The sequence below is a fragment of the Mastomys coucha genome, unplaced genomic scaffold (genome assembly GCF_008632895.1).
Source record: "Mastomys coucha isolate ucsf_1 unplaced genomic scaffold, UCSF_Mcou_1 pScaffold7, whole genome shotgun sequence".
In the NCBI taxonomy this organism is placed as follows: Eukaryota; Metazoa; Chordata; class Mammalia; order Rodentia; family Muridae; genus Mastomys; species Mastomys coucha.
This window is the reverse complement of record NW_022196913.1, coordinates 104,768,923-104,788,809: the sequence shown is the minus strand read 5'-3', so window position 1 is coordinate 104,788,809 and position 19,887 is coordinate 104,768,923. Positions and strand designations below refer to the sequence as shown.

General features: G+C 42.6%; 1 protein-coding gene across 4 annotated transcripts in view; it reads right to left on the bottom strand.

Moving 5' to 3' along the window:
* Positions 1–19,887, bottom strand: part of Tg (thyroglobulin) — a 184,726-nt gene that overhangs the window by 92,314 nt on the left and 72,525 nt on the right. For all 4 annotated transcript variants that reach the window (XM_031358208.1, XM_031358209.1, XM_031358211.1 and 1 more), the window contains exons 30-37: positions 19,791–19,856; positions 19,283–19,363; positions 17,902–18,039; positions 16,496–16,672; positions 14,795–14,906; positions 11,871–11,950; positions 11,023–11,166; positions 4,238–4,303 (exon numbers count right to left, since the gene is read on the bottom strand). In XM_031358208.1, the coding sequence (XP_031214068.1) occupies positions 4,238–4,303; positions 11,023–11,166; positions 11,871–11,950; positions 14,795–14,906; positions 16,496–16,672; positions 17,902–18,039; positions 19,283–19,363; positions 19,791–19,856 (864 nt within the window). The remainder of the gene's footprint in view (positions 1–4,237; positions 4,304–11,022; positions 11,167–11,870; positions 11,951–14,794; positions 14,907–16,495; positions 16,673–17,901; positions 18,040–19,282; positions 19,364–19,790; positions 19,857–19,887) is intronic.

Below are 19,887 nucleotides of genomic sequence, written 5' to 3'. Positions count from 1 at the left end.
ATAAATTTCAAACATTCTCAAAAGCTGTTATAAAAGGATGCAGTCATGAATATGCTAATCAGATTGATTTATTCATTCACATCTTTTCTTCTTAATGTTGACTATACTTTAAAAAAGCTAGACTAGAATACATTTGAAGATGTTCCTTATGTACAGAGAGAGAACCATTTTAAACTACCCTAGTTTCCTCATTTCAGGTCAACTCGAGGAAAAATGTTACATTGCAGAGCTCAGAGAATTTCCAAGCATTAAAATTCTTCCAAATGAAGGGCCTAGTACTGCAGTGTTGTGTCAACAGGCCCTAGCCAGTCTGGAGATCTGAGCTGGCTTTTGTCCTAACCCTTATCTTTCTCATGTGAAAAAGCACCATTCAATATGTTGGATAATTTTCCCAGAAATCATAAGACATTTTTTTTTCAATTAAGAGGTCACAAATGCAGAATAACAGGGTAGCAGGCATGCACCTGAGGTGCTTAGGTTGTGCAGGGGCCCTCACTAGTACTTTTATAATAAGAACTAGAGAGGCCTTTGGCTCCTCAACCTTTCTGAGTTCTCATTCCAATTGTACAGGAGCCGTAAGGGAGGCTGGGGTGTGTGCCTATATCCCTTCTGCTATGTGAGGCAAATGGCAAAGTCTTTTGTAATATGGTACTTTAGTATTGCCATCTCACTTCTGTGACACAGGTGGCCTAACATCTACCTCGCCCTCTCTCCCTGAAGTCAGATCCACAGGAAAGTACCACTACACCAGCTTAGCAGCCAAGCCAAGGCTTCCTGGTAGCCAAAGGCCAAGACCCTACTATCTATTCTTCATGGAGCAGAACGATAATGCTGCCTTTGAAGCATTGATAAACTTCAATGGCCTCTTCAGGGAAGGAAGAATTCAATGTCAAACATTTTTGCCCTGTCACACGGTGACAGGTTCATAATGGTGACCTTATGCCATTAAGACTCATGTCACTGGTATACTACATGGTTTTCCCACTTAATATCATTTGTAAAAAACCAGATGTTCCTCTAAAAAGAAAGAGGGGAAGAAGGCACCTTCTTAGTGTATGGTCACTGAGAGGTACACCTGAAGCCATTGAGATCTTCCTTAGAGTGTCTCTACAGAAACATGCCTACCATTTGCTGCAAGTGCTCCTGGTGTGAGGATGATCCTTTACCACTAATAACAGAAGAAACTTCCCAGCCATCCCCACTTCCCTTAATCCCACAGATACTTAGTTTTGAATATTAAGTACCCAACTTTCAGTCTTCCTGAAGCTACACCCCACTAACTCTCCATTTCTATGGTCTCTGCCCCTTCAAACTGACAGCATACACTTTTTATAAGATATATTTTTCCACTGTAAAACCACCATCTTAATTCATAATGGCTTCACTTGGGGGTCTGGGTTTTAGGTGAGCCCCATTTTTATCAGGAATGGTCCCTGATTGAAATGTCAACACTGAACAGAAATAAACACAACTGAGGCAGGAAGATAAGAGATAAGACCTCAAAAAAAAAAAAAAAAGAAAAAAAGAAAGAAAGAAAGAAAGGAAGGAAGGAAGAAAGAAAGACATAAGACCTCTACAGGGACCTAGACTTAAGAGTTAACCTCGGTTAGCCTGCTCCAGAAATGCAATGAAAGTCAATCTCTTCTACCTCCTGGACAAGCCAGATGGTGTGGGTTCATAGTTCAGCCATAAACCTATTAGATTCCCAGTTTCCTCATTTGAAAATGAACCATGTTATCATCTCTGTTCCTGGGATGATCAAGTGATTTGTAAATGCTTGGTGTTTCTTTGTCTCCCAGAACATAAGGATGAGACTCTTAAATGTGCATGGTACACACACACACACACACACACACACACACACACACACACACACACTTGTCTGAATCACACTAAAACAATGGTAAGCTAAAACATGTGAAGGCAGATTCAAACCCTGTCTCTGATCCACATTGAAGTACTAATCCCAAACTCTGCATGCTGATGGGGGACTCTTGGCCCAGATGGCTTTTGATCTGTCTCATTGAAGGCACATTTAAAACTACTGTGACATCAACTCTGATTTGGAAACATCTCAGAGCTGTGGAGTTTGTGGAGGTAGACACTCAGTACTGTGTTACTTTCATTGGTTTCTCTTGTGGGCCTGTTAAGTCTCAACAACACAAAGAGAACAAGCATTATACACCTTGCTATGGTTTGATTTGTACATCTGCAGGTAGATTTGACATCTATACACCCACGTACCATTTTTTAACAAACTTGGTATTTTTTATATGATAATATTTAAGAATGATGAGTATGTAATATGAAGAAAAACACTTTAATTCACAGGCAAAAGCTAGGAGCAAGTATTTGAGGGCAATTAGGCAATGTGAGCCAAGTCTTAAAATATCACTTCTTTTTTCTGGTGTAAAGTTCCTCTTTGGAGAATCAGTTCTGTAAACAGTTTGGCCTTCAGAAGGAGCTCTGAATGCTCATTCATCCCAGTGTGTTTATGATGATGAAGATTCATAAAAACCAACTATGCCAAACCAGAGAGACATTAGCAGACTTGGGGATAAATAGGACAACCACCACTGACAACACAATCCTACCTTCAACTATTTGTCCACCACTAACTGTGACTCTCATGAAAGCTGGCACACGAGAGCAAAGAGTAAGCAGATGAGCACACAGAGACCTACATGGTGATGTGTGCTTTAAAGAGCTCAGCAGCAGTGTGGAAATACACACATACCACAATGTTTACCCAATAAGGATTTGCAACATTATGGTAGAGAAAATAGCAGTATGTGAGGACACACAGAGCAGCATAAAGCTTGAATATGCCAGCCTGTGTGTCAGCTAGCTCTTGCTTTGCAGGAGGTGGGGTAGGGCTGGCAGTAGGGGTGGTTCTAAAATGGACAAACTGAGTAAAAATGGGATCTGTATGTAACTTAGAAACTGAGACAAGAGTAACAAGAATTCAAAGTGGTGGCCTCCAGCATGGGAAAGACAAGTAGAACAGAGGTGACATAGGTGTATGTGTGTGTACGTGTGCATGAACTCTACACCACAAACTTTTAGGACACTTTGACTCTCCCAACAATGTTTACATACTACCCTGACACAATTCAGAATAAATTTTGGTTTAGTCATGAATCTTCAGTGAGGATTTGGGTGTCATCAGTTCAAGGTTACACCCTTATAACCTATGACATACCAATAATGACACCTGCCTCATAAGTACTTCAGGGAACTGGCCTCTGATCAAGTGTGTTTCAGACACCCAATACAAGATGCTGAGAAAAATAATCTATATATGCCTGTTTTGTGATTTTCAGACAGCTGTTTTGAATGTGAAAAGCAGGCTGATGACACAAGCTGACATTTTTAGATTTCAGCCATAGCCTTGGTGTCAAGTAATCCCTTCCTAGCTCCTCAGATAGGGACATAATGATGGGTACCTCGAACTTCTCAGGTATCGTGTCATAGGACAGGGATTAATGGAATGTGTCCTCTTAGCAGAGTGGCACCTGCGACCTACTATGTGCTTCTCATTTCTGGATAGGGAGTATGGAAGAAAGGACAGTGCAGAAGGCTTACCCCACATTGGCCAGGAAGAAATGGAAGAAAGGACAGTGCAGAAGGCTTACCCCATACAGGCCAGACTATTTCACCTCATCCTAGAGCATGAAGCATTCCTAGCCCTCACACTCCTGCTTTCCCTGCTACCTTGCAGCCCCTTGAAGCATGTTGCAGCAGAACATAAGAAGGATCTGCCTCATTCTTGGTTGAATTCCTGAGTGAGGGACCACAGCTTCAGTATCTAGTGTACCCTCTGTACAGTAGCTGCAAGCTACAGCTGGCTTGCCCCAATAAACAACTGCCTTTTGACTTTAAGACCACAACACCACTCTCCTGGCCTTGCTTGGGATTGCATGAGTCTAGAGAGTACCTGGGAGGGTTATGCATACTTAAGATAAGACAAGGAGAACATCAGGCTTAAAAGCCATCTGATCCTGTAAGCTGTTACGTGTGCACTCCTGTCATTTATATCTATGGAAAGGGCACATATGATGGTGTCTACATATGTCTACATATGCTGCAAGTGTGTTTCATCCACAAAATCTAGAATTTATGAATGTAACAGTGTCATGCCTTAAAAGCTAAGTTATTGCACAAAGGAAAAGGAAAAATAGGAAGTGGAGAGAGATGAGATTTCTCCCAAGAATGATCAGGTAGACAATGAACTTACCCTTCTCCTCAGTCAGGGATTGCAGGGAAGTAGATGGGCAGAAGCTGGGAGTGCCGCTCCACACAGCTGGAAAGAGAAAAAGGCAAGATTTTAGCTACAGAGACAACAGCAGAGGTGCAGGGCAGTGATAGAAACCAGAGGTCTGTGCAAGTCAGCATGTGCCAGGGGTGAGTTCCTTGATCATTTCTTTTCTCATGATGCTGGACCAGGAAGGCTCTGTCCAAAACCATGCTTCAGTTAGCACCACACAGGGTAAGAGGTTTCAGTACATTTCAATACTGCCTGACAGCTTTCATCTAAGAGTGGCACACATTGTTCACTCATAGGTCAGTCATACACTACAAAACCCTGCTGCTGTAACCTCCAAATCTGCCTCAGTTTTTACATCTGTACTATGGAAATGACACTACCTACTACCAAGGTCACTGTGGGACTATAGGAGGCAATGTAATATATAATGTGTGCCACAGAAACAGGGTAAAAAGATCAATAAACAGCAATGATAAATAGCAAGTTACATGAGTGGGGATACCTGAACTTTGGGGAAAGACAGACTTGGCTTTGAACATGATAGATCATGAGGAAGATGTGCATAGGGACAGGTTTTCTGGTTTTGATGCCTGGTCTTGGTATTTGCATAGTGAAGATGATATAAAAACTCAGTGAGGAACTGCTCCCAAGATCTACCCTGTAGATGACACTCTAGCCTCTTCCCTTCCTCTCCCTTCACTGAACACATCCAAATCTTCAAAACCTCCATATTCCTCTTCCTTCCAATGACTTAAAAGGGACCAAACCCAGAACTCCCTTTCCTTATAGGGGCTGGTATTGCAGCTTAGGAAATACAGTAAGCAATCAAAAAATTCAGGCATTATCCACTCAGAGGATTCCACCCTCATAATGGCACACTCATGTCATTGTCTCTTGTCCCTCAGATCAGAATATCTTTTTATGCTGGTTCCAAAAGTCCTGCATGGCTCCCCCATATTTCTATCTCCTATCTTACTCCCTTTGTCTGGTGTACAAAACACCATGTTATGACTTGAATGCTTCCTTCAAAACTCATGTGGAAATTCATTTGCCTCTATGACCATTGATAGGTGGGACTTTTGAACAGAGGTCAGGTCTGTGGGCTCCCACCTTCATGAATAGATAAATGGCATGTTGAGGATGAGGGGTTGTGGAGGTATGTGTGGCCTCTGGATCTGATCCTGGGAGCAGTTCTGTTTTAAAAGCTGCCATCCCCATTCTGTTGCTTTTCTTCTCATCTTGTTCCTTACCATGCATTGCCATTACCCTATTACAATTTGAGAAGGCTCTCTCCAGATGCCAGAATGTTGATATTAATTAGCCTGCCAACTTCCAAAACTGTGAGAGGTGTTTCCTTATGAATCACCCTGTTCTTTGGTAACCACATAAACTGAACTAAGAGCCCCAGCCTCTCAAGGCTCCGGATCTTTAGTTACAGCCTCTTCTCTCCCTTTGTTTCACTGTCCTGGAGGCACCTCTTGCTATCATTTACAGATATCAACTGCCAAATTTTAGCTGACATTAAAGCTGCCTCAGGGGCTAATAACAACAGGTAATACTGTGCTGGGACCCACCTTCCAAGGGTCCAACTCCAGGGGTTGGCCTGAGACTGAAACCAATAGTTTTCCTGATACTGACCTGTCCACAATTACTAACAACTCCCACCCTATATTCCTTTGTACCAGGCCTGTATCTGGACTCCAGTCACACCCTGTTTTGTTGTTCCTTCCCAGAAGAAGCTCAGAATAGGGAATCCAAGAATAGAGTCATTAGGGAACAGTCTGGCCATCAGCTGAGAGTGTTTATCCAAATGTGTACTTCCTGTTATCTGGGTACACTGTTCTAGAAATCTATGCTGAAATCCACAGAGAGCTCTGTTTGTAATGTGTGTTGTTCTAAAGAAAATCTAGGGACAACTGAAGCATATGAACTGAGGACAGGTGACTGAGACAAAGTTCCCAGCACCCACTTGTATAAACTGCTTCCTAGATCTGCCTGCAGCAGTAATCTAGTGGCATGAAACATGCCATGGTCAGTCTGAATATTGACCTCAGAGAATACAGTAAGCATTTATGACACTGCCATATGGTAAGATTTATATCAGGACTTAATCCTATTTCCTGGCACAGAGCTCCTCAGCTGCTGAGTTTGGGAAGCTCCACAATTAGTGAGCACATAGCCAGGAGAGGCAAAGGATCTCTCTACCCACTTTCCATATTGTTTTCTACATGGCTATTGAATTGTAAGGATTTGGTTTTTGTTGGCTTCCCTTAGGAACCCAAGACTTACATATGCCAGAGAAGCACTCTACTTCTGAGCTACACTCTAGCCCAGTCCCAGTTGAATCTGTCCTAGTAAACTATAAATAGTAGCTAATTATTTCTCTTTATTTCTTAAGATATTCTGGCAAGCTATTGGACAACAGGAAGAGAAATGGAAATTCTTAACTTACAGTTAGTTGCTTGGAAGGACAGGAGACCCTGAACTCATAGTGAGCAGGTAGTGGGGAAACTTGTAAGATTGTACTCTTTGCACAAGTTCTGAGTTCTGACTTAAACTTCAGGTATTTTGCATTAAAACTGAAAGAATCAGTATATACCCAACTTATGTCTAGAGAATTGGGATCTTGGTTACAGATGGGACTACACATTTTGTGTCAGAAGTGCTGGAGAAAAAAGCTTCAATCTCATCTTGTCTGGGTGTAATAAATAGAATAAGCCTTACCTCACTGGCTTGTGAGTAGAAAGAAGGCTCCATGGTGAAGGAACACTGGCTGCTTGCCAATGATAGGAACACATAGTGCCTGGTAAGTGTGAGCATGTTGGTATGATGGGAGGGAGGATGGAGGATACAGTAACTGCTCTGTGAATGTGGCACCATCTGTGTGGGTCCCAAGGATAGATAACTAGAAGAGACTGTCAGACCCTCCCTAATATCTCTTTTGTGTCTGTAACTTCAACATGTCTTGAGAGACCTTGCCTAGAAGAAAAAAAGGACCCAGAGCTGTGATTATCATTTCAAAAAGACACATTTGACTTAGCGAACAAAGCCAAGTGTGGCCCCATTGAAGCCCATGTGGTACACATATGAATGGGGTCAGGAAGGCAATCTTCTTTAATATGCAGGGCCTATCAGGGCCCGTTCCTACCTATGCAGGAAGGCTTGAGTTTATGATATATGGACCTGAGTAACCCCTGTGTCCTGCACACATACACCTGGTCTTCTAGACACCAGGAATGTTTCTTTTCTGGGTCCTGCTGCTGGGGATAACTACAGACAACACATTTTCATTCATAAAGTTGGCCAGGGCTTCTGCATTTCTGTGCTAAGAAACACCAGACATTACATGAACCTGAGGAGAGCAGCATCAACAAGCCCATTACCACAGGATCTGAGGGAGCCTACTTTGATGCTTCAGTGTTCCTGGTATTATTTTTCCTGGACTTGGGAGAACTCAGTTTTGTTTCATCTTCCATGAGAACAGTGAGGGTAAAGGCTGGTAATGGCTGGTGTGCAACCCTCCTTGCTGAAGCTGTGAGGTGTGGAGAAGAGCATATGTTTCCCTTGTCTCTACTCTGCTCCTCTGTTGTCTACCCTTTGTCTCAGGCTCTCTTTTCCCTGAAGTCTCTTTGGCATGATCCCTGTAAAAGAGCAGTCCTTCCTTCCCTTTTACGCTCTGCTACCTCTTCATCCAGAGGACTTGTCTCAGCAACACCTGTGGCATTGCTGTGGTGTAATTATCAGGTTAAGGAATGTATGTCCTCCATGGGGGACAGGAAAGAAATTCTCCTCACAGAGTGCCCTGATGCTCAGAATTGTGTTGACAGATAGCCAGTGTTTAAGAAGAGCCATTTTTCTTTGAGATTGTAGCAGATCCAGTCCCCTACAGCTTTTACCTATGAGAGTTCCTCAGTGAAAGTATGCCTTTTGTGCAAAGACTAAGGGAAGGCAATTAGGAAGAGGCCCACTTTTTCAAGCCAAGGCTCAGTGTTGCTTGTGTATATGGCACCTTCCCTAGCCCTGTACATATTAATTGATACAAAGACAAGGACTAGAAAAGTGTGGCTTTTCTTTCTTTTTTTGGCAATACATTCTGCAGTCAGACTTCCTATATGTTGTGCCTGCTATGTTGTAGTTGCATGCTCACTCTGGCTTCGCTAGGATATGCCTATGAAAGACAGCAACATTCTGTTCTTCTCCCATTCCTCAATGACCAGCACTACACATCAGTACAAACACCCAGTAAAGTTTTGAAGGTCCAGCCCAAAGGTGAGAATCCCAGCAACAAGTGTTTACCTCCTCAGCATCTGTCACTCCCTTTAAGACTGAGGCAGTGGAGGTCAGGAAACCAGGATCATTCTCACTCTGCCATGTGACATAGCAACTTAAGAGGTAAAATTAACTGGGTCCCAGATCTGTCACCCATTTGCTATGTATCTTTGAGCCTCCCTGACTCTCTTGTTTCTCCTCTGACAGGGGAATGAGTATTTAATGCTGTAGTGCTTCCAAAGTGCTGGCCTCTAGCATGAAAGTCTCACAAACAGAGGCCAGGCTGTCACACCACAGGGTTCTTTACGTGGCAGTACTTGCTGTTGAGTGACAGTCCTGATAAGACTTTTCATTTGTCTGGCATGTGGCTTCTGGTCAGGACTCCTGAGTCCCTCCCCTGAGCCACCGAATATGTGTTGGAAGACATTAGCACTGCAGGCTGTCAGATGAAAAGGACCAGAGCAGCTGGAACCCATTGGAACCATGAGTACCTTGGGTTATTATCCTTGCCAGCCTGTCAAGATGTTGAAACACCTTGGCGTGACTTCCATCACATTCTGAACAAATGAACTACTGCTTAAGCTTCTTTCTGTCCAACTCTTCCATAGTCAAATGAAAATGGAAAGTGGCATTTTCCAGATGCTGGCAGGGTGAAAAGGTGAGAGGACAGATGAGAAGAGCCTAAGGTGAGCATAGCTCTGAAGCAGCTTAAGGCTTGCAGCTGTCCATGGGGGTCATATAGAACTAATGTATTAGGCAAGCATGCTCCTCTCCTCCCTGGCCCTCAAGATGTATCCATATTTCTCTGGCCCTAGAGATGTCTCTGTATGGAAATATAAGTCCACAGAGGCAATTTTATTATACAACTCCCATTTTTTCTAAAACAATTCAAGCTGTTGAAAGAAAAGAAAAAGCCAATAGAGCAACCTCCAATCATGACAAATCAAGCAATTAGAAGTAAGATGTCTTCTAGTTTGGAAATAATCATGTCCATACTGACTGCCACAAAGCTAACAAATATATAGATACATGAGTGAGGCTAAGGGAGCTCTGTCTTAGAAACCAAACTGTACCCTTTAGTTACAACATGACTTGGACAAGAAAGACCACACCAGGTCTGCTACCATGTTAACTTTTTTTTAGTTGATGAATTAAGTTGCTTGTAAGTTACTCCACTGAACTCCCATAATGCAAAATGTCAAGGCTCATGTAGACCTAGCTTGTTTCTGATACACAACAGGTACAAGAATGTCCGTTTTCTCTCATTGCCAAAACTAGTTAGGGAAATGGTGGTTTTACAGTATGAAGAATATGGAGACCAAAGTTCCACTTCTCTAAGATTTCAGTTACAGCAATCTTTACATAACCTTAGTTTCTAGGGAAGTGTCAAGAACGGCCAGTACTCTCCAGATTCACTCAGAAATGGAATTGAGAAGGAAGTGACCTGTGTGTCAGGTGGGGGACACTGATCCTCTGTTCAGCTTCTCTGTTACTTCTTGAGACAATACTTTTTTCACTGAAACATTTTCATGAATTTGTTACTGGGACACAATCTGATAGCTAGTCTCTACTAGTTTCCATGCAGTTGTCTACACCATAGACACCGAGTATCTAGGTGGATGGATATGAAGCTTCTGAGCCTCAGTCACTTGTCCTACTGACAGAAGCTAAGGAGTGATATGAGTCTTACAAAGACTAGCCTGTCCTATGGAGGGAGGATGCTAACATCAAATGTGAGTGTAGTTTTTATCCAAGCCCACACAGAAATGTCTACTCTTTTCTTCATTGATTTCAGATTGTTCTCCTAAAACAGACCTGGAAATGAGTCTTATATAATGCAACCATTTGCCTTCATGACCCACACAGGCTGTCCTTTTCTGAAATCCTAACTTAAGTGCCTAAAAATATATCCAGGCTGCTCCTTTCCTTCCCTGACACTGCCATATAGGATATCATTCTGACAGATGATAAAAACTAACACATCGAGGAGACCAATGGATCAGAGCAGAGTGGACTTTGCTGTTTGTCCAGCAACAGGTCCCAAGAAAGTTAAGTTTTCTTTCTCTTATTACTTCTGTATTTTCTGAGGCCTGCACTCATGTTATTCCTTTCTCCCTCCAGCAGTGAGGCTATTTCTAGACTATGCTGACAACCTGACCCTGAATGAAAAGCTTCTAAAGGATACCATGAGCAGCCCCTCTAAAGCAAACACAAGTAGCAAACTGAAGAAGCTGGCTATGTACCCTAGCTAACTATACCTGTAAACCTGGTCTTGTTCCATCTTTCCTGAGATCTAGTTGGAAATATTTCCTTTAAGTTAATGAGCAGTCTCCAAGGCATTTCTTTTCTTCTTAAATAGAATCTGTTTCTGTCATTGGTACCTAGTGAATTCTGACTAATCTTCTTCCTGATCCTAAGACATCATCCTAATGCAGGCTTGAGATGTGGTCAACAGTAGACACATATGCAAGTAGCATGTTACTCACCAGGCTTCTGGTACCACCCAAAGGGATAAGTGTGGACTTTAGTGTCCTCAGAGCCACAGTCCAAAATGCGCCAGGTTGCTCCATTCTCCTCACTGCATGTTTGAATCCCCATGCTGTTCAAAGTCAGGCAAGTTACCTCTCCCCCTGGAGGGAGAACACAGGAGTAAGGAAAGGTGGGACAGTGAGAAACATAAACTGAGCAGGAAAGATTCTGTAATCCATTGCTCAACAGATGTTGGGACTTCTGTACTGTATTCCATGTGGGGACTTGGCCATCCCAACAAATTCAGATCCACTATTTATAAGCCTGTGAGTCCAGGAAAGGAAATAGCTGCTCCTAACAGAATACCTGTTAGTCATGCATAGAAGTGATCTGGATTTGTGAGTATCATTTCACTGGGTCTTGTTTATAAGTGAGGATGCTAACTAAGGCCTGGTTAGATTATAAGTGAATTGTCCAGAATCACACCATCAGTAAGTGACTGAGTGAGTGTTCAATATAGATCATGTGATGTATCTAAAGTTCAGCCAACCATGCTGCCTGGACATCTCTGAATATACAGTAGAAGACATATAAATGAAGTATAGAAACAAAGAGGGACAGTCCTTAGGATCAGATAGACCTGTTTGTATCTGAAGTGGGCAGATAGACCAGGACAGTCACAATGCTAATTTCAAAATAATGAGCCACTTGCTTCTCCTAGACCCTCTTTCCTTTCTGCACACGAGGCTAACTCATCCTCCTTTCCATGAGGAGATGCTAAGAACCATGTAGAATCATAAACATGAGTGTTTCTAGAAGGAGATGTGTGCCTGGGGTTGGGGGCTGCCTCCTCCATTAGTCTTACCTTGCAGCTGGGAGACATTCAGAAAACCAAAGCCAGTGCAACATGGGTCTCTGTCACAGAGCCTCTCACACTCAAAGAACCTGAAATGAGAAGAGAAGACATATATGAAGCTTCCTGTGGGCACCCAGGTTCTGCTGTGCAGAAGAAATGGAATCATTCAAACTTAAGGGATCAGATTTCTTCATAAGCACATAAAATGTGGGTGCTTTGGCTGACATGACATTCTAGCTCCCTGAAGACAAATTTCCACTCTTTAGTCAGGAACATTAGCTTCAGGTCCTCCATTAATTTACTCACTCAGTCAGTCCCTCTCCAAGACCATCCTTGTTCATCTATCTAGTGTAATTAGTTGCAAGACCCTGCCTGCAACTTCACAGCAGAAGGACTCTAGCACCTCAAGACAATGTTCTGGAGCCCAGTTCTGAATATTCATTCCCCTGCCTTGATCCTATGTCTTGATCTGGTCAATCACTCCTGACTCCTGAGAGCATGCTTAACCTCTTGGTGCTTTCTGGTATCAGGATCCTGCCTCATTTGTGCTCTTCCTTCCTAAATCCAAGTCAGATCCCAGTGTTGAATCTTAAGTGTGCTTGGTAGTTTTTCCAGTGCATCTCTCTGCCCAGAAGATGTTAAGTCATTTCCTTGACTTTCTCTGCCCTAGATCCCTGCCCAGTTATCTACCTGCCTACCTATTGCTTTCCCTCCTTTTTAAAACCCACTCTTAATCTCCATCCTGGACTATAGGTTTTTGTAGCTGATCATAAGTTCTGTCTCACCAGTTCCTGTCCCAGTACTAAGGTCAGCATGGTATCATCCAACAAAACATTTTTGGTTTCTATCCCCTTGCCCCAGCATCGTGACATCTAGTTTCTGTACCTCCCTTAATAAGGTGATGTCCAGCTGGGTCTCAAAACAAAATAGCTTGTGCCATCTTTTGAGCTTTATTCTCAGAAATAGCACTTAGTTGCCAGCAACATGATGCAATTCCATAACTCAACAGCACTTCACAGATTAGCAGTTCATGGATCAGTGACAACTTAAATACAAAGACTCACTGGAGACTTTTCTTAAAATCTTGATCATGAGTCTCCTCCCAGGACCTTAAATTTGGGAGGTCCAGAGCAGGCCCAGGAATGCAGATAAGCAAAAGCATGTTTGGGGATTCTGAAAAGTGAGATGGGTAAGGTGTGCTGAGAGGACCTCATCCTCAGTTGTAACAACTAGTAAAAAGCCAATAAAGAAATAACACCTAAAGAAATGTTCAACATCCTTATTCATCAGAGAAATGCAAATCAAAATAACCCTCACATTCTACCTCACACCAGTCAGAATGGCTAAGATCAAAAATTCAGGTGACAGCAGATGCTGGCAAGACTGTGGAGAAAAAGGAACACTCCTGCATTGCTGGTGGGACTGCAAGCTGGCAACAAGCACTCTGGAAATCAGTTTGGTGGTTCCTCAGAAAATTGGACATAGTACTACCTGAGGACCCAGCTATATCCACTCCTGGGCATATACCCAGAAGATGCTCCAACATGTAATAAGGACACATGATCCACCATGTTCATAGCAGCCTTATTTATAATAGCCAGAAACTGGAAAGAACCCAGATGTCCCTCAACAGAGGAATGGATACAGAAAATGTGGTACATTTACATAATGGAGCACTACTCAGCTATTGAAAACAATGAATTTCTGAAATTCTTAGGCAAATGGATGGATCTAGAGGATATCATCCTGAGTGAGGTAACCCAATCACAAAAGAACACATATGGTATGCACTCACTGATAAGTGGATATTAGCCCAGAAGATCGGAGTACCCAAGATACAATCCATAAACCACATGAAATTCAAGAAGAAGGAATACCAAAGTGTGCATACTTTGATCCTCCTTAGAAGGGGGAACAAAATACCCATGAAAGGAGTTACAGAGACAAAGTGTGAAGCAGAGACTGAAGGAATGACAATCCAGAGGCTGCCCCACCTGGGGATCCATCCCATACCCAATCATCAAACAAAGACACTATTGTGGATGCCAATAAGTGCTTGCTGACAGGAGCCTGACATAGTTGTCTCCTAAGAGGCTCTGCCAGTCCCTGACAAATACAGAAGTGGATGCTCACAACCATCCATTGGAATGAGCACAGGATCCCCAATGAAGGAGCTAGAGAAATGACTCAAGGAGCTGAAGGGTTTTGTAGCCCCATGGGAGGAACAACAATATGAACTAACCAGTACCCCCAGAGCTCCCAGGGACTAAACCACCAACCAAAGAGTACACATGGTGGGACTCATGGCTCCAGTTGCATATATAGCAGAGGATAGCCTAGTTGGTCATCAATGGGAGGATATGCCCTTGGTCCTTTGAAGACTCTGTGCCCCAGTGTATAGGAATGCCAGGGCCAGGAAGTGGGAGAGGGTGGGCTGGTGAGCAGGGGGAGAGGAAGGAATAGGGTTTTTTCAGAGAGGAAGCCAGGAAAAGGGAGAACATTTGAAATGTAAATAAAGAAAATATCTAATTTAAAAAAATAAATAACAGCTTCCAGTAAACAATAGGCTGTAGAGGTAATAAGAAAGCATTCCTACAAGCTAAGACTCTGTTAAAAATAGTGCTTGATTTCCAGACTCTGAACACAACACTGAAAGACTCCAAGGAAGAAGTTTATGACAATCTTGATCATTCTTATTAACTGACAAGACTTCTCAGGACCTCTGCTCCCTCAGCAGATTGCAGGCTCAGCACAGAATGTAATATTTAATGTCAATTGCCTTCATCAAGGAGTTCTGATCTGGTTATCTCCTATATCCTTAGCTTTGGGTTGTATTGTTGTTATGCTGCTGTCTTTAAAGGCTGAAACACCACCTTTTTTTGGAACCCAAGGAGTCTTAATAATAAGCTTAGAGGTAGCACTTGGCCACTTACCCATTGGAAATGACTTTTGCAGACATAGGGATTTTGTCTCTGATGGAAATCCCTGTGAGCTTTTGGAATGGCAGGCGAGTATAAAAGTTCTTCACTCTATCATTCAGCACAACTGCACAGAGTAAAAAATAAAAATTGTTATACTTTTGAAAGAAAATGAATAGAACTCAAACTGAACTTCTAAGAAGATGGCAGATTAAACTCATACATTTGCTCCCAAAATCTTACTAGTCTGACTCACAAGATTCCCTTTGGTTGGTTGATTTTTGAGATAGGCTGTTGTGTAGATTAAGCTAGCTTTGAATTCGATATTTAGCCAAAGATGTCTTTGATCTTCTGATCCTCCTGCCTCTACCTCCCAAGTTCTAGAATTGCAGATATGAATCACTATTAGATGCTTGGAATAGAATCCAGGCCTTCATGCTGGGCACTCTTGAAAAGTCTCTAGTCCATGGGGAAATGAGAATCAGAGAGCAATGGAACATACAGTCTCAGTATCTGGAAAGCTGATAAGGAACGAACATTGTTTCCAGAGACTAGGAAGGCAGCTTATGCTCCTCTGTGTGAAGCAACAAGGATTATATTTTGCCTCTGCACTCCTGCATCTCCAGGGCAAAGGGTAGACTAAGTACCCTTCCCACAGGGCAAAGACAGAAGGTTTATTCTGAATCTCTTCCAAGACCCAAAAGAGACAGTCTCTCAGCAGCCCTAGATAGTAGATACATAAACCCCACAATGAATTTGAGAGCATGATCTAGGCTTCCCAGAGACACAATACTCTCCTATCTTGCTAGTGTGTGTACTCAGACCAAGCACTATGAGACTCCTTTGTCGAAGGGACTAGGAATATTGATATGAGCAATCTACCAAAAGTGACCAAACCAGAGTATACTTAAGAGAAACCCTTAGTATGAAGCTCTCACAAAATAGTTAGAGCTGCTCCACAACCTTGTGGCCTCTTGACATTTGAAGAGAAATTGAGGGCCTCCAAGCATAAGAAGGGCATGGCAAAGAAGATGAAAGAAGAAATTTTTGGGAGAACAGGGTAAAAGAAATGACATCACCGTCATGATGACAAAATGACATAATCACTGCCCATGAAGAGGGAGAGCAACTGCGATGGTGTAAGTCACTGTTTCTGAGATTTCTGTATACACAGTTGCATGAAATTCTGGTGCAAGTAAGGTGAGACCACAGAGCAGAGTTGACTACTTTAAAGTGTCAGCCTGATGCCATTTTTAATGGCTTCACATCTCTGGAGAACCATGGATAAACTTACTGTTATCTATCTATCTATCTATCTATCTATCTATCTATCTATCTATCTATCTATCTATCTATCTATCTATCTATCTATCTATGTTTATTAATATATAGGTAATATGTAAATATATGTATATGTTAGTTTTTGAGATTATAATATCATTATACCATATTTCCCTTCCCTTTCCTCCTTCCAATCAGTCCCATGTATCCCTTTTTGCTGTCTTTAAAACATTCATAGTCACATTTTATTTGTATGTGTGTGTCTCTCTCTCTGTGTGAGTGTGTGTGTGTGTGTGTGTGTGTGTGTGTGTGTGTGTGTGTGTGTGTGTGTGTAGAGTATTATTTTCAAAGGGAAAAGAAGTGAATAGTGCTATTTCTGACCCCACTGCGTAATGGCCTATCAATTGCTTAGATTATAAAGACCAGAGTTCTTACCTTTTCTCCGGAAGAGAGTCGTTGGTTGGTGAGGCAGAATCTGACTGCAGTTCTTGGCATTAGATTCCATGACATTGTTACAGACCTGAGCTTCTGGGTAGAGGAAGCAGGTGAAATACAAAGATGAGCTTTCTGTTATGTCTGCAAGTTGACAGAAAATGGGCTCCTGGGCACACCCTAAAGGCAAGAGGATAGTTGGTATTTAGTCCATGTGTAGGTAGAATCATCTGGAGACTCTTTCAAGGCAGAGGCCTACTGTATTAGTTTACTTTTCTACTGCTGAGATAAATATAACTACATGTGACTTGGGAAGGAAAGGCTTTATTCTACCTTACAGCTTATTGTCTATCATGAAGGGACTTAAGACAGGAACCTACAGGTAAGAGCTGATGCAGAGGCTATGAATGAATGCTGCTTACTGGCTTACTCTCTATACCTCATTCTGCCTATTTTCTAATAGAACCCAGGACCACCAACCGAGGGATGGCATTACCCACAGTGGAATAGGTTCTTTCACCTCAATCATTAATTAGGAAAATGACTCATAGAACCAATCTGATGGAGTAATTTTCTGAAGCTAACTGACCCTAGTTTGTGTCAAGTTGGCAAAAATACATGTACACCCATGATATCCATGAAAGCCCAAACAAAAACACTTGGAATCTTTGAAGTGGGAAACAGATGATATTGTTGCTTGAGTATAGGCAGAGCCAAAGTGAGATGAGAAGTCAGACACAAACCCAGCAATACAGGAGACAACATGGTGAAAATTTAGTGTCTTTATTTATGGCTTCTCAGGGGCACTAACAGTAAACAGACCAGAGAGCAGGGATTTGTATATGAGCACTCTGTCCCCTATCTATGTCAATCTTGCCAAAGATACCTATGAGCTCCTTTAAGGAAAAGGCATGGCTAATTCAGGTTTGGTTCTTATCCACACAGTCAAAGGTAAGTCCTAGGACATAATACATTTTGTTTTTGTTTTTGTTTTTGTTTTTGTTTTTCAAGACAAGGTTTCTCTGTGTAGCCCTGGCTCTCCTGGAACTCACTTTGTAGACAAGGCTGGCCTCAAACTCAGAAATCCACCTGCCTCTGCCTCCCAAGTTCTGGGATTAAAGGCGTGAGCCACCACTGCCCAGCAACATAATGCATATTTAACATTGGTTGGTTGGTTGGATGGATGGATGGATGGATGGATGGATGGATGGATGGATGGAAGATAGGTTCTGGTTGCTGAACAGAAATGAGCTTCAATGTGAGCTTCCTGAAATCTGGGATTAAGCCCCACTTTTAGGCTAAGAATGAAGTGACCTTTAGTTATAACAATGCATTTCAAATTCTCTACTTGTCAGGTGTTGTTGAAACATGGTCTGAAGAAAACCTGTAGGCTAAATAAAGATACTCACGAGAAAGGCACCACAGGTTTGCCTGCTCTGCTGAAAACAGGTGCGTGAAGAGCCAGTACTGCTGGCTGGGCAATGAGTGGCTTGTGTTGACAATGACCTGGGTAATATCCACAGGGGAGAAAAGTTCTGTTGTCACATCTGCAAAAGAAGGAGAGGTGAGCTCTACACCTATCTAGCAAGCATGGAGCAGACAGAAGAAGACTTGGGGACAGAGCAGAGATAGAGAAAAAGGCATTCTTACATGACCTGAGGCCAGAGCAGGGCTAGAAATGAAAGAGTATGTATCTGGTTAGGCAAAGGGGTTCAGAGGTCTTAGAACTTCTTAAAAACCATACATAAACCCAGATTTTTGGTTTGGATGAAAGCTGAGCCCCCTGGTTCTCCTTTCTACCTAAGGCAGGGAATTCCTCTAAGACTTTTAGCCTGTTTCTGGGTAGACTTAGATAATATAGCTCTGCCAACCAAAGCACCATATCAGCAGATTCCTCTGTTTGAAAGTTTCGTTCAGCCATACTCCTGTTAGCTAAGTCATGTTGGATCCAGGTTCAGAGGCTACTGCCAGGTGGGCAGGTTGTTGTAGGGCAGGGTGGGCACTAAAAGCAAACTGGCTTCCTTCTTACTCTCTTGAACCCTTTTGATGCCTTCTACTATGTGATTGCAGAGTAGAAGGCCCTCACTACATGCAGGCTTTCAATCCTGGATTTGCCAGCCTTCACATGTAAGATCCAAATATACCTATTTCTTTTTAAATTAGCTAGTCTGTAATTTTGCTATAGCTACATTGAGTGGGCTAAGATAATCTTCTTTTGCCATCAGACTTCCCTTCCATCCCTCTCTACCTCTCTCTTTCTCCCATTCTTCATGGCTCTTAATGCTACCTATAGTAAAAAACAGCTCTAGGTTCTGGTGTTCTCACACCTCCCCGATGCTCAACCCCAAATCCTGTCCTGATTAACTCCTCCTTTGCCTTCCATGACTCCGTACAGACTGCTCATTTTGGCACAGTTGATATTTTCTACACATAGTAACACTTTTCTAGGCCCTACAATGTTGACATGAGTGGAGTCCTGGACATGCTTAGTTAAGGTCTGCTCTTTAAGCACCCAATTTCTCCTGCTATAGTTATTGTGTTTGTTTCTGTTTCAGCAACAGTGGGAATTGGCAATGAAGCCACTTTACATTCTGTTCTGACTGCACACTGCAGGAATCTCTGTGTTTATGAGGGGATGATTAGACTCGAGGCATAATTTGATGCTTTGTGAGGATCCAAGGTTTCAGAATGGAGTAATAATAAGAGGCTCATCCATTTATTAGACTTTGGGTGCCAGCATCTTGTCTCTGTAGCCTGGACTCAGTTATAAAAACTCTCCCATGTTAATACCTGCTTCTCCTGGAGAGTCCGACCTTGGCACCATTCCCCTTTCACATCCCATAGACTCAGGCCGAGACCCCATGTCAGAATCTAGGAAGAAGGTAAGATCACTGGTAATGTTGAGGCAGCCACATAACAACATTCATGTCCCACAACCAGCAACTAAATTCAAGGCAGGGATAGAACCAGCCACCCAGGTGAGCAGGCTTGGTCCTGTACCAAACACTAGCCAGTCTCTCAGGACTGCAACTAGACTACCTGTGACACTGTAATTATTAACATTTATCCTTTTAAAAATGCTCATAAATGTTGGTGTTCAGATGGCATTCTTTTAGACTATGTGTCTCCTCCAATGAGCAGTGGGAGCCTTCTGCTCCATAAAAAGCATGCCTACAGAATGCAAGTCTGTATCCCACCCCTACCTCCATGGGGAACAGAGTACCTTGTGGATGGAAACTGGTGTTAAACTCAGGAAGTCATTCTTCTGTTACCCCTGTTTCCCCACTTTGGAGCTCACCTTTCCAGAGGTAGACTTGCTGGAAGCTGGTAAAGCTGTCTCGAGTTTCCTCCAAGAGTGCCAGACCTGCAGAAGGGTGCCATTTGGTGAACCTGTT